Source organism: Vigna umbellata, chromosome 8 (genome assembly GCF_029865625.1).
Source record: "Vigna umbellata cultivar VRB3 chromosome 8, Vumbellata_1.0, whole genome shotgun sequence".
In the NCBI taxonomy this organism is placed as follows: domain Eukaryota; kingdom Viridiplantae; phylum Streptophyta; class Magnoliopsida; order Fabales; family Fabaceae; genus Vigna; species Vigna umbellata.
The window spans coordinates 21,970,047-21,982,968 of NC_142172.1; the positions used below are offsets into that span (position 1 = coordinate 21,970,047).

Consider the following 12,922-nt stretch of genomic DNA (forward strand, 5'->3'; position numbering starts at 1 on the left):
TATTGAAGTGGCACAATCAAAAGAAGGAGTCATCATTTCACAAAGAAAATATGCCCTTGATATTTTGGAGGAAACAGGTCTGACAGATTGCAAGCCCATTGATAGTCCTATGGACTCAAATAAAAAATTAATGAGAGACCATGGTGAACCTTTCTCAGATCCAGAAAGATACAGAAGGTTAGTTGGAAAACTAATCTATCTCACTATAACAAGACTTGATCTTTCTTATCCAGTGAGAGTTGTGAGCCAATTTATGCAAAATCCTCATATTGATTATTGGAATGTCGTGGTACGCATCCTTAGATATGTAAAAGGGAATCCAGGTCATGAATTGTTGTATGAGAACAAGGGAAGTACTGAGTTAGAAGGATATTGTGATGCAAATTGGGTTGGTTGTCCGAATGATCGAAGATCTACCACATGATATTGTGTACTCCTTGGAGGGAACCTTGTATCATGGAAAAGCAAGAAACAAAGTGTTGTTGCTCAATCTAGTGCAGAAGCTGAATACCGATCTATGGCCATAGCTACATGTGAACTTATATGGATCAAACAACTCCTTCAAGAATTAAAATTTTGTGAAAATAAGCCTATGAAGTTGTATTGTGATAACCAAACAGCTCTTCACATTGCCTCTAATCCAGTGTTCCATGAGAGAACAAAACGTATAGAAATTGATTGTCATTTCATCAGAGAGAAGTTGTTGTCCAAGGATCTCATTACAAAATTTGTCAATTCTAATGAACAATTTGCAGATATTCTAACTAAGTCTTTAAGAGGGCCTAGGATTCAGTTTATATGTTCCAAGTTTGGTGCATATGACCAGCTTGAGGGGGAGCGTTGAAATGTAGTAAGTTTATGTTGTTTTTTGAGTATGTACCCAACTTAAGAGGTGGGTTGTACCGGAAAAATTTTGAATGTTGATGTTGTGGATAGTGGTTTAATATGCAAAACTGGAGTGTTTCTAGAATTAATCCTCTATAAAAAAAATCATTTTTATATTGGTTATTGTTTAAACAGGTATAAAAAATCTAACTTTTATACCTGTTGGAGCCTTAATTGATATAAAAGTGAGATTTTTTATACTTGTTTTGATAACAACAGGTGTAAAGTGAAAAAAAAATTTATACCTGGTTTAAAAATAACTGGTGTGAAAGTATGACTTTTATACTGGTTTTAGAACCAGTGTTAAAAATTGAAAACTTTCTATATCTTCTGTCTATACATGCTCAAAAACCGGTATAAAAAGCCTTTTTTAATAGGTATAAAAAATATTTTTTGGTATACTATAAGTTTCACTCAATGATTTCATACTCATAATATATTCAAAACTAACTTAACAATATATTATGAAAAATCAATCTAAAAAGTTAACTTAACATGCCAATCATAATAACACAACAAACTTTATCAAATAATGCAAAATCACATATCAAATAATCATATCTCCCAAAACTAAAATTCATATATGTTATAACTAACAACCCAATCACATGCATATCCAAAACCCAATAACATGCATACACAAAAACTAACAAAAAAAATAACCTTCTTAACGAGTTAAAAATGTAGTGGAGGGAAATGGAGGAGTGGGAAAGCGTAAAATATGGCCCTAAATTCGCAGCCTAAGAAGACGCCCAGAACTGTACCAAAATGCAACGAAAACAAATTTTAATCGACTCAAATGGAAGATAATTCATCAAAAAGTAATGTAATCGGAGTAAAAATGATTTTAAAAAATGGTGCAAATGGGAGAAAATCGTACCTTAAGAGCAATGGCGGAGGAGAGAATTCGCGAGATGACGATGAACAGGGAATGCGCGTAACTGTTGGCTCGCATTGGCGGGTTGGTAATACCAGATCTTTAGACGTCGGCTCCTCCCCCCAACTGACGTCTAAATGCTATTAAACGTCGGCCCCCCTCTCAAGCTGATGTGTAAGGGGTTTAAAATATTAATTTTGGCGGAATCATTTGGCGTCCGGGATGTGGGGACGGGGGGGCCGATGTCTAAAGCCTATTTAGACGTCGGGGTTGTCGGACGAACATCTAAGGGCGATGAAATAGTGCCTTTTGGGTTGCTTTTGCAGGCCATTTGGCGTATAGGGTGGGGGGCCGATGTCTAAATAGGCTTTAGACGTCGAGGTCTTGGGGTCAGATGTCTAAATCAAACCATAAAGTGACTTTTGGGTTTCTGTGGCAGACCATTTAGCGTCCAATATTGGGGACCAACATGTAAATAGGCTTTAGACGTCGACCCCCTACCTCCGTACGTCTAAACCCAATAAAAAATTCTATTTTCTTATTTTCTTGCACATCTTTGGCGTCCAATGTTTGGGTTCGATGTGTATATGTATTTAGACGTGGGTGCCCCTCCATGACCAGCGTCTAAATGCTTATTTTATTTACGGTTCTGCCACCGGTCATTTTTAATGTTGGATTTTTGTTAGTCAGACATTATACACGTGACATTAAATCCTTTTTTTGCACTAGTGATCTCTCTTTTAAGTTTTATGTTGTGCATAGATTAAAGCGTAAATACTTAGACTACAGCAAAGGAAACTTTTAAACAAAAGATACATGGTCTAATTCAGTAGTTAAAAAAATATAAAAAGCTATAGCAACCATGAGAGGTACATTAAAGGTTAACCACTCGACAACCAACCAACCAACGTTTGAATTATTTTAACGGTTAATCACTCAACCATTTATCTTGGTTTTGGAGTAATATAACAAAAGAGGAATAGATGGCCATGGTTCAGTTCTTGTATATAAAAGTATAATTAAAGTCATTAGCAAGTAAGTATTGTAAATAACTCATTCATTCAGTAGGTGTAAGCACTTGAAGCCATCAAATACTTTATATACTAAAGTTTTCCCACGTATGCACATAAATTAGTCAAGTAACGGAAAAACATCTTTTGACATGGGACATCTATATTTGATAACCGTGAATTAAGTTTAAAAGGTTTAGGCATATTACACTCACGGCTAGATTTCATTCAGTAGCAAAAATAAATGGTGTAGCCTAACAAGGGACAATATTTGATGGGAATAATGTACACCATAATGAAAAAGTATGGACACCTTAGAGTATTCATCTGCATCAAGGCTTTTCACATGATTTTCCTAGCTAACACCTTGCATATCAATTATATTTCCCAAACATAACAGATGTGGGGTACGTTTTGTTGGAACAATTTTCCAATAACTTAGAGAAACAAGATGAACAACAATGTAGACTTGATATAATCTTCTAGGCGTGAATACACACTTTCCTAAAAGCAATATTTCGTCCCTTATAAGAGTGAAGGGGACCACGAAATCTGCTTTTGAGATACAAAGAAGGAATACAACGATGATATTCACTCTTAGCATTAACGTTAAACAAGAATATGATTCTCAGGAATTGATTTGTGTGTTAAGAGAATGAGCGAATTAAATTTCAGTAGAGCACAGGATCCCTTTATATAGATGTTGATCAGGCATCTTTCAAATCCAAGAGATACCAGATTCTGATTAGTTACATTTCTTGATTGTAACTTTTCATGAATGGTTGTAACTCTTCATGAATAACAACTTTTCTGACTAGTTACATTTCTTGATTGTAACTTTTCATGAATGGTTGTAACTCTTCATGACTATTGTAACTCTTCATGAATCTGAAAATTGTCTCTAATACTCTTAAATTCCAACAATCTTCCACCATTTGAGAGTATTGTATAATTACTTAACACAAACATCAATTTAATAATTGCAATCTTACACTTAAATGAAAGTGTACATAGACTTGAACTTTCACTTAGTAGAATACACATTCCAGGAATTCGAATTTTATTCGTGTCGAAACGATTGAACCAACATAATACATAATGAAATCTTGAAGATACTCTACATATAAGATAAATTACATATTCTTGTTATACTTGACACAATAGGGTCATGCGTCCATATCTATTCATAAGTGCAACAAAGTCATGCCCCCTTGACTTCTTGAAGCGGCCAAACTTCGCACTTACATAGGTTGATTTCTTAGCTAAACATGTTTCTGTGACAAAACATAAATTCAAGAAATCAATTAAGAATTACTCAACCTCTTAAGCATCACAGATCTAAAGCACTCTTTAAATAATTATTTGTGCTTTCAATCATCAAATAAGAGATTTAATCTTATTGAACTTAAGACTCAATGTCATATTAAGTGTTAAGTTAAGATTCCCTTACTTGTGATTAATTGTGGGCTCTATTCCTATTCTAATTGTCATTCTAAAAATGGAATCTTTGGCCAATGCCTTAGTAAATCCATCAGCCAAATTAAACTTCATTCGTACGAAATCTACTGTAATAATTCCATCTTTGATGAGTCCTTGGACATAACTATGTCTCACAGCAATATGTCTTGATTTGCCATTGTATATTTGACTATAAGCCTTTGCCAATGTTGCAACATTGTCACAATGTATTGCTATTGGTGATATTGGTTTTGGTAATAATGATATCTCGAACATGAGATTCCTCAACCATTCGGCTTCCTTTCCTGCCGAGGCTAGAGCTATAAACTCTGAAGCCATAGTGGAATCTGTAATTCAAGTTTGTTTCTTGGACGACCAAGAAATTGCACCTCCCCTAAGGAGGAAAATCCAACCACTAGTTGAAGAGTGATCTTCTACATTTGTAATCCAACTTACATCAGAATATCCTTCCATAACTGAAGGATAACCACTATATGTTAATCCATAATTAATAGTTTTCTTTAAATACTTAAGTACTCGACGTACTGCTTGCCAATGTGATAGACTAGGGTTACTAGTATATCTACTCAATTTGCTTACTGCAAAAGCAATATCTGGCCTTGTACTTGTCATTGCATACATTAAACATCCTATTACCCTTGCATATTCCAGTTGTGAAACTGCTTTATCACCATTAGGTAATATATTTAAACTAGGATCCATAGGGGTTGAAGCAAGAGAGCATTCATAATTGTTGAATGAATGTAATGAGATTGAGACAAAATTAATTTCTCATTTTCTCTCTTAATCTTTATACCCAGTATAACATCTGCTTCTCCCATATCCTTCATAGAGAAATAAGATGATAAAAATGTTTTGGTCAAATTAACTTGGTCTAAATTTGTTCCAAAAATTAGTATATCATCAACATATAAGCAGATTATGACACCATTACCGTTGTCATCCAATTTACTATAATTAACATGCCCAAGACGAAAATGCCATAAAGAAGAATCATGATTCACAACATAAATAGAGTCTTTCACATTATTTATTACACTTAGTTTGAACATATTATTACAAAGATCCTAGTCCAACAAATACACCACCCTTGGATAATATGAATTTATCAGATTCAAATACCAATTTAAATCCCAACCGATTCAAGATTACTCCAGACACTAAATTTCTTCTTAATTCTGGAGCATATAAAACATCTCTTAAAACAAGTGATTTTCCAAAACTAAGTAATAATTCTACTTGTCCAACACCAAGGACTTTAGCCATAGAATCATTTCCCATGTAAAGAACTTCTCCATTGTCATCTTCTTTAAAAGTTTTGAATAAACAACATTCTTTACAAACATGTCTTGAAGCCCCTGAATCGATCCACCATGAATCATCAGTCTGCACACAGAAGATTTCAGAAACCATCTCCACAAAATTCAAAACAGAATTATGTGCAATTTGTGTACAATTACCTTTTTTCAGTTGGCCTTGGCTAGACTCGCCTTGACCTTGCTTACTGCCATTCTTGGCCATCTTCTTTTTCCAGATTGTGCAATCCCTCTTTAAATGACCAGGCTTGCCACATTCCCAACAATTTACTTGTTGACTTTCTTTACCAAATTTTGGCTTTTTGTTCATCTTTCCTTTATGGAAATTATGAGGCCTTTTCTTGTTATTTGGTATTGTTTTTGTTTTTTCATCTTCCACCATATTAACAGTAGAAGAATTAGGATGATTTGAATCCTTTTGACCATCTTGCAGACGGATCCCTTCTTCTATCCGAAGATGAGCAGCCAATTGTTCAACATTCATATCATCTTTATTATGTTTTAGAGAATTTCTAACATCTTTCCAATTTGGTGGTAGTTTGTCAACTATAGAAGAAACAATGAATGTCTCATCCATTGCAATATTATGTTGCTTGAAACTTCCTAGGATTCTTTGGATTTCATGAAATTGTTCCATTATTGGTCTAACATCAATCATTTTGTAATTATTAAAATTACTAACCAGGAATTTCTTGCTTGATGCATCTTCAGAAATGTATTTGCTTTCAAGTTGATCCCAAAGTTCTTTTGCATAATCCACATATTGATATATGTCAAATAAAGGATCAGACATACCGTTCAGAATGTGACCACGACAAACATAATCATCATTCTCCCATTTGTTCCTTTTCCGTTGTTCCTCCAATGTCTCGTTTTCGCTTTCTTTGGGTTGGGGAGAACTTAGAACATATGCCACGTTTAGAGCCGAGAGAAGGAAATGCATCTTCTTTTGCCATCGTCGGAAACCAACGCCTTCAAACTTGTCTAATTTGTGAAAGTTTGCATACATCTCATGAATTGTTGTCATCTTAGAGAAAATATTGCTTTTAGACTGTTGGAACAATTTTCCAATAAATTAGAGAAACAAGATGAACAACAATGTAGGCTTGATATAATCTTCTAGGCTTGAACACACACTTTCCTAAAAGCAATATTTCGTCCCTTATAAGAGTGAAGGGGACCACAAAATCCACTTTTGAGATACAAAGAAGAAATACAACGATGATACTCACTCTTAGTATTAACGTTAAACAAGAATATGATTCTCAGGAATTGATTTGTGTGCTAAGAGAATGAGCGAATTAAATTTCAGTAGAGCACATGATCCCTTTATATAGATGTTGATCAGGCATCTTTCAAATCCAAGAGATACCAGATTCTGATTAGTTACATTTCTTGATTGTAACTTTTCATAAATGGTTGTAACTCTTCATGACTATTGTAACTCTTCATGAATCTGAAAACTGTCTCTAATACTCTTAAATTCCAACACGTTTGCAGGAGCTTTAGAATACATATGAAGAGGTATGATCCAATGAATAAATAATTCCCTTGAAAACTTATGATTCATATAGCAACGTGAATAACGCCAAGAATATTTCAACTTTGGTGAATCACTAAAGTATTAGAAAACCTAATTTACCCTTACAATATTCATATAATAATTCAAGATATCAACAGGTCATATCTATCTTCTAACAAAAGATGCACATCTAATGAGTAATAAAACATGAGAAAGACAATTCCCTTCACTTCTCTTTGGGCTAACAGAGAGGTATCACAACAACATGACAATTTTAGAGAAGAACTTGTAGCATATCATATATTGGAAATCAAGATCTCTCTTCTTTCACAAATTTCAGATCAACAATATCAATATAATCAAGCTCAAAAATATGGTTTCTATTTAAACACATAAAAACCCTAAATTTATGGAAATATAATATAACCCAACATACCTTTTTCCTACCTTGATAAACTTCACCCTCTTGAACAACTTCCTTCATTGCAACAATACCTAAATTACCAAATAAGGTCCAAAAATATCATAATAACACCAAAAAAACACAACAACCCCTAAATGGTAAAAAAAAATTAAAAAAGAAATCAAACACACTGAACAACAACAAATAATTGGCAAAAGGAACGACGAGAAGCTTAAAAAACCCCGTCAATGGTGGTTTCGCCCTTTGTTGGTGCTTCGGAATGACTGACAGTGGCGGACAAGGCTCCGGTTAACACAGGAGTCCGATGAATGGTGGAAAGTTGGCCAACAGTCGGTTCTGCTCAGGCGACACTTGTGGCTATGAAGAGCTCTCTATAGGGTTCTCTCGGGAAAATGAGATTTCTAATTTTTGAAATCACAAAAGGAATTTTGCTCAATCAAAATCTCTTAACTCCATCTTATTTCTATTTCCACGTCATTTTCAATTTTTAAAATCTCTTCCACATGAACCAATCAAAATGCGGCACGTGATTGTATCAAAATATTGTCAAAAATTGGTGTCAAAAGTTAATTATTCACAAATCCTATAAAATTACATATTGTGAAAACTAAGAAATTGACAAGAACAAATATCAATCACATCACTTAATTAATAATCATATCACCTAATTAACACGAATTTCAAAGGAAGAAATTTTAAATTTTTGAAGACTCAATAAATCATAAAAATTTAATAGAAATTCAATTAAAAATTTTCAAATTTATCATCCACATAAAACTTAATAAGCATTTTCATTTTGTAAAGACTATTCCATAACAAATCCTAAACTGGATTTGTTTTAGAAAACGCAATCTTTAATGATAAATCTAATCACTTATAGCTCTGAAATAGTCTTTACATGTAAGAAAATGTTATAAATCCTAAACTGAACTTTTTGAAGAGCATTAATTCATTCTTGTTTTATTTTAATTTTAACTTGATTTTTTTTAAAAAAAAATTAATTTCTTTTTAATTGATTATGGTTTTCTTATTTTTTTGAATATTTATTTATTCTGTAGGTTTTTTTTAGAGTTTAGAATTTATGATTTAGATATTAAGAATTACAGGATTTAGAGTTTATATATATATATATATATATATATATATATATATATATATTTTAATTTTTTTTAATATTTTTTAAATTCTATTTTAATTTATTTTTAGTAATTTATTTTTTTTAATTTAAAAATATACTTGTATTTTATCGTGTCGGATACACTAAAATAAACATTTTGGATTGACTTTTAATTTTATCATATTTTATAATGACAACAACAAAATCAAAATAAAAAATAATCTTTCAGAGATAAACTGAGTCCATTAGCTTATCATGTTTAAAAGAATTTACTTAATTATAAAATTATTTGTCTTTCTCACTATTCTATTATATAAAAAAAATGAAATTAAACTGAAATTTATCTGTGAATCAATAAACTTTCATTTTATACTATAATCTCTTATAGCATAATATTTCACTTAGTTAATAATAGAAATAATTAGATATCAATAAATTATTAAAATAAAACAATTAAAATAACTTAAAAAGTTAAAACAAAAAAATATAAAAAAGTAAAATCAATGTAGATTTCAAAATTCGTGAGAAGTATTCATGGAATTTTGAAATTCAAGAAAAATCTTCATTAAATTTTGAAATTTGAAACAAATTTTAAAATTCAAAAATCCTTTTAATTAGAAAATGTTTACCAAATTTAGAAATATAAAAAAATCTTCTCCAAATTTCAAAATCTAAAAGAAACATTAACTCAATTTTGAAATCCGAAAAAACTTTCATCACATTTTGAAATTTAATAAGTTTCTTAAACTAAATTTTAAAATTCGATAAATACAAAATATAATAAAACTTAATATAAAATTTTAAACTAAACTTAACCAACAAAAACAAATAATATGTATATCCGAAAGATGAACAAAAATGAAAATGTAAATGATGAGATGAAAGGAAAATGAAGTAAAACAAAGAGAGGTATTGAAAAAGAAGAAAGACAAGAAAAAACACGTTTGAAAAATAACTTAGGAGTATATAGTCTTCCAATAAATATAGACTGAACCACAATAAATATATTTGGTAAGCAGTAATATCGGATTACCTAATTTATTTTATATTTTATATGTATATTTCGAAAGTTGACAGTAAAATTTACAGATGCAAAAAGAAAATTTGGAAGTGCAAGAAAAAAAGCCCCTAAAGAAAGGCATCTTTCCTTCATATTTTTATTAAAGAGTGTAAATGGTACGACTTATATTAATAACATTTAGTTTTTTTTAATCAATTATATTAATGAATTAGATTTATCCTTTTACGTATTTACTTATTTATTTAACAAGTCCGTTTGATTATAATTGAGTTCAACGTGTTAAGTAATTAAAAACACTATCAAATTTTGATAAAAAAAAATATTTCAAAATAAATAAATAATTTCAATATCCCTTGACTTTTAAAAGTCGAAAGCAATACATATAACAAATAGACAAAAAGTATTTTTATAGTAAAATTAGTATATATCTCAGTCAGGTTTATCAAATTAGTAAACTAACTGCTTAAACAAGTAATGAAATGAGGAATATATCCATCCAGTCATAGTTCACCGACATTGAAGGGTAAATATATTTCAAATATAAGTAATAAGGGAATCCTCCTTTTCCTCTAGCCAATGTTAAAACTCCAAAGATGTTCCTCTGATAAATCATTTTGATTTTGAATTCGAAGAAAGAGTATAGTGTGTGTAATACAGATTTTATGGTCCAAAAAGTGTTGCACCTCTCTAAAAATGAAATTAAATGCTTCTACTGACCAACGTCATAAGGCGATTAACATGCCATGGCAGGGACGGCAGCGTGAAGCAAACTCCGAGCATCTGTGTTCTGATCAGGTAAATCTGCCGGGGTCTGCCAAAAATTATTTTAGAAATTGATCAATAATAGAAATTGGCAATTCCCAGTGATCTGTTTTAAGTTGAGAAATTCATTTTAGACTTCCACTAATAATTGCAACATTGTCATTTAAAAACAAAAACAATTAAATATTTCCACCATTTCATAGACAAATCTTTGAAAGGAGGAACAAAGTGGACGGATAATAGTTTTAAATTACCAGTAAAAAGAAAAATGTTTTCTCAAACCAAAATCCCCTAAATTTCTTTAAAGGGTTACCTTTCCGTATAAGTTTTCCTTTGTGGACGATGCCCCATTAGACAGCAACAACCTAATTACATCAACATGCTCACCTCTTGCTGCGTGATGAAGAGGCTGAGAGAAAATAGTCACAAGACAATGATTGAGAACAAATCAGGAGAAATTCATCAAACATGATAGAAAGACATTTAGGGATAGGAATGCCTATTGAAATTGGTATCAAGAAAGAAGCCAAGTATAGGAACTCAATTTTTTTGAAGGGTTAATAAATACTCACAGTATCACCCTCAGAATCAACTGATTCCAGCATTCTCTTCATATGTTCTGCGTTATTTGCTCTGTTTAGTAGCAGTTGGACTATCTCAGTAAATCCTGTTAAGACCATTTAAAGAAAACGACATTGAAATCTTGCTCCCAATAAAAAAAATATAAGTTCAATTTATAGAATATGATTTGAGAATCAAACTACCTCCAGCACAAGCATCATGCAAAGGAATTGCACCGTCTTCATCCTTAGCCTCAATGTTTGCTCCTCTTTCTATTAGCAGCTGCAGTTTATCAAACAAGATCAATGTCCATACAATTGGAGTAAAAACATCTAAGAATAAGCAAAAATAATATACCTGGGCACAAGCCAAATGGCCATACAAACATGTCAAATGAAGAGCAGTATCCCCATCCTCCACTGGCTCATCAATACTACCAGTCAGGTTATCTGCAGTATATAGCAAGAGGGTAAGCATCAACAGAAATGACACCCAGTATCAGCACCCAAGTGAGGATAATTTTTAAGATAACTCAACAAATCACGCATGTTTGGAAACATGTTGAAAAGAAAGAAATCACGTCACATTCACCAAAGAATCAAAGAAGCTATAACTACTAGCTTCTAAGTACGAGAGAGAACCACTTCTGAGAGACATGAAAGCAAACAAACTATACATCAATCTTCAAAAAATTTAAATTTTTACTGCTAATGTAACAGACATAGGACCCTAACAAATTCAAAAGCCATGAGAATAAAGGTATTAAATTGCATTGGCAATCGAATCCTCCCTATTGAAATAAATTGTCAATTTAATCCTATGACTCCCTTCTAAGAAGTCCTTAAAGTAATGAAATAATATGAGTCGTCCCTAGAATTATAAATCATACTACATAGCTTTGAAGTATCCCAAAATCCCTCAAATTAGCATATCAATGTTAGCAAAATATTACGTAGGGATTAAAGTAATGAATTTTCAATACTTTAAGGACTACATTAACAGTTTATTCATGCTGCGGAATATTCAGTTGATGCAGCCCCTTTTTACCCTAAAATCAACATGGTTGCGGCCGAAATCGTGGATGCAAACACTTTTTCCTTGATGAAAACACAGAATCGTAGCTACGACACTCAAATTTACAATTTACTTGAGGGTGACAAATATTCACGTCGACCAAACTCGTAACTCTCCATGAATCAATTTTCAAACATAAGATATAAAAAACGTATTCTCTAGTTCGCTAGGGTTTGGATTGAACTTTGTAGAAGCAACAGAAAGGTTGCAGGCAGGGGCAGGTCAGAGATCAATTATTACAGAGTTATAGATAAAAAAAAAGAAAAAAAAAAGAGGACAGAGAGTGACGGTGAGAGAACCTAGAGCGAGGCGGAGGGCGTTGATGTCGCCAACCTGCGCGGCGGCGGAGAGGTCGCGGAGGTGAGGAGGGGTATCGGTGTAGTCTTCGACGAAACCTTCTTCCTCGAAAAGGGCGTGATCGTCTATGTCCTCTTCGTCGTCGTTCATGCCGTTGCGCCTCCCTGGAACCGCCATTGATAGTTGCTTCCGCCCTCAGCACACAGTTTTTGGAAGTAAAAATCGTGGGCTTCGCAGTGGTGGGGCTGTGTCACAGTATATTTTGTTGAATTGAGACGTGAATGGTTAAATATTATTCTTTTGGCTCAAATTATTTTTTATTTTGTTCCGTTGAATTTTTATTTCTTAACTGTTAAAAGGTTTGATTAAGTTTTGAATTTCGGATAAATTTAAAAAAAATTAATTGAATTTTCATCAAATTTTACTATTAATTAAACATTTAAAGTTACATTTTTTATTGAGATATTTACGGTTTAATTTTTTCACTTTCTTTAGTTATTTATGTAACATCCCAAAATATAGTGATAACCATAATCAGAATTAATTACATTAATCATTAAAACAGTGCAGTCTTTAC

The 12,922-nt window shown here is 32.2% G+C and overlaps 1 protein-coding gene across 1 annotated transcript; it reads right to left on the reverse strand.

Moving 5' to 3' along the window:
• Positions 1 to 9,981: 9,981 nt before the first annotated feature.
• LOC148194268 (uncharacterized) lies at positions 9,982 to 12,614 on the reverse strand. The gene is made up of 6 exons (XM_088097429.1): positions 12,348 to 12,614; positions 11,332 to 11,423; positions 11,178 to 11,256; positions 10,986 to 11,080; positions 10,727 to 10,822; positions 9,982 to 10,462 (listed from the first exon to the last, which is right to left on the reverse strand). Exons 1-6 carry the CDS (start codon positions 12,520 to 12,522, stop codon positions 10,385 to 10,387), a joined length of 615 nt encoding a protein of 204 aa, XP_087953555.1. The 5' UTR covers positions 12,523 to 12,614; the 3' UTR covers positions 9,982 to 10,384.
• Positions 12,615 to 12,922: the final 308 nt, after the last annotated feature.

Coding starts and splice junctions, on each gene's coding strand:
- LOC148194268 (XM_088097429.1), bottom strand. CDS start 12,522: ATGGCGGTTCCAGGGAGGCGCAACGGCATGAACGACGACGAAGAGGAC. Junction 11,081..11,177: donor GCATGATGCTTGTGCTGGAG/GTAGTTTGATTC, acceptor TGGTCTTAACAG/GATTTACTGAGATAGTCCAA. Junction 10,463..10,726: donor AGGAAAACTTATACGGAAAG/GTAACCCTTTAA, acceptor AATTTTTGGCAG/ACCCCGGCAGATTTACCTGA.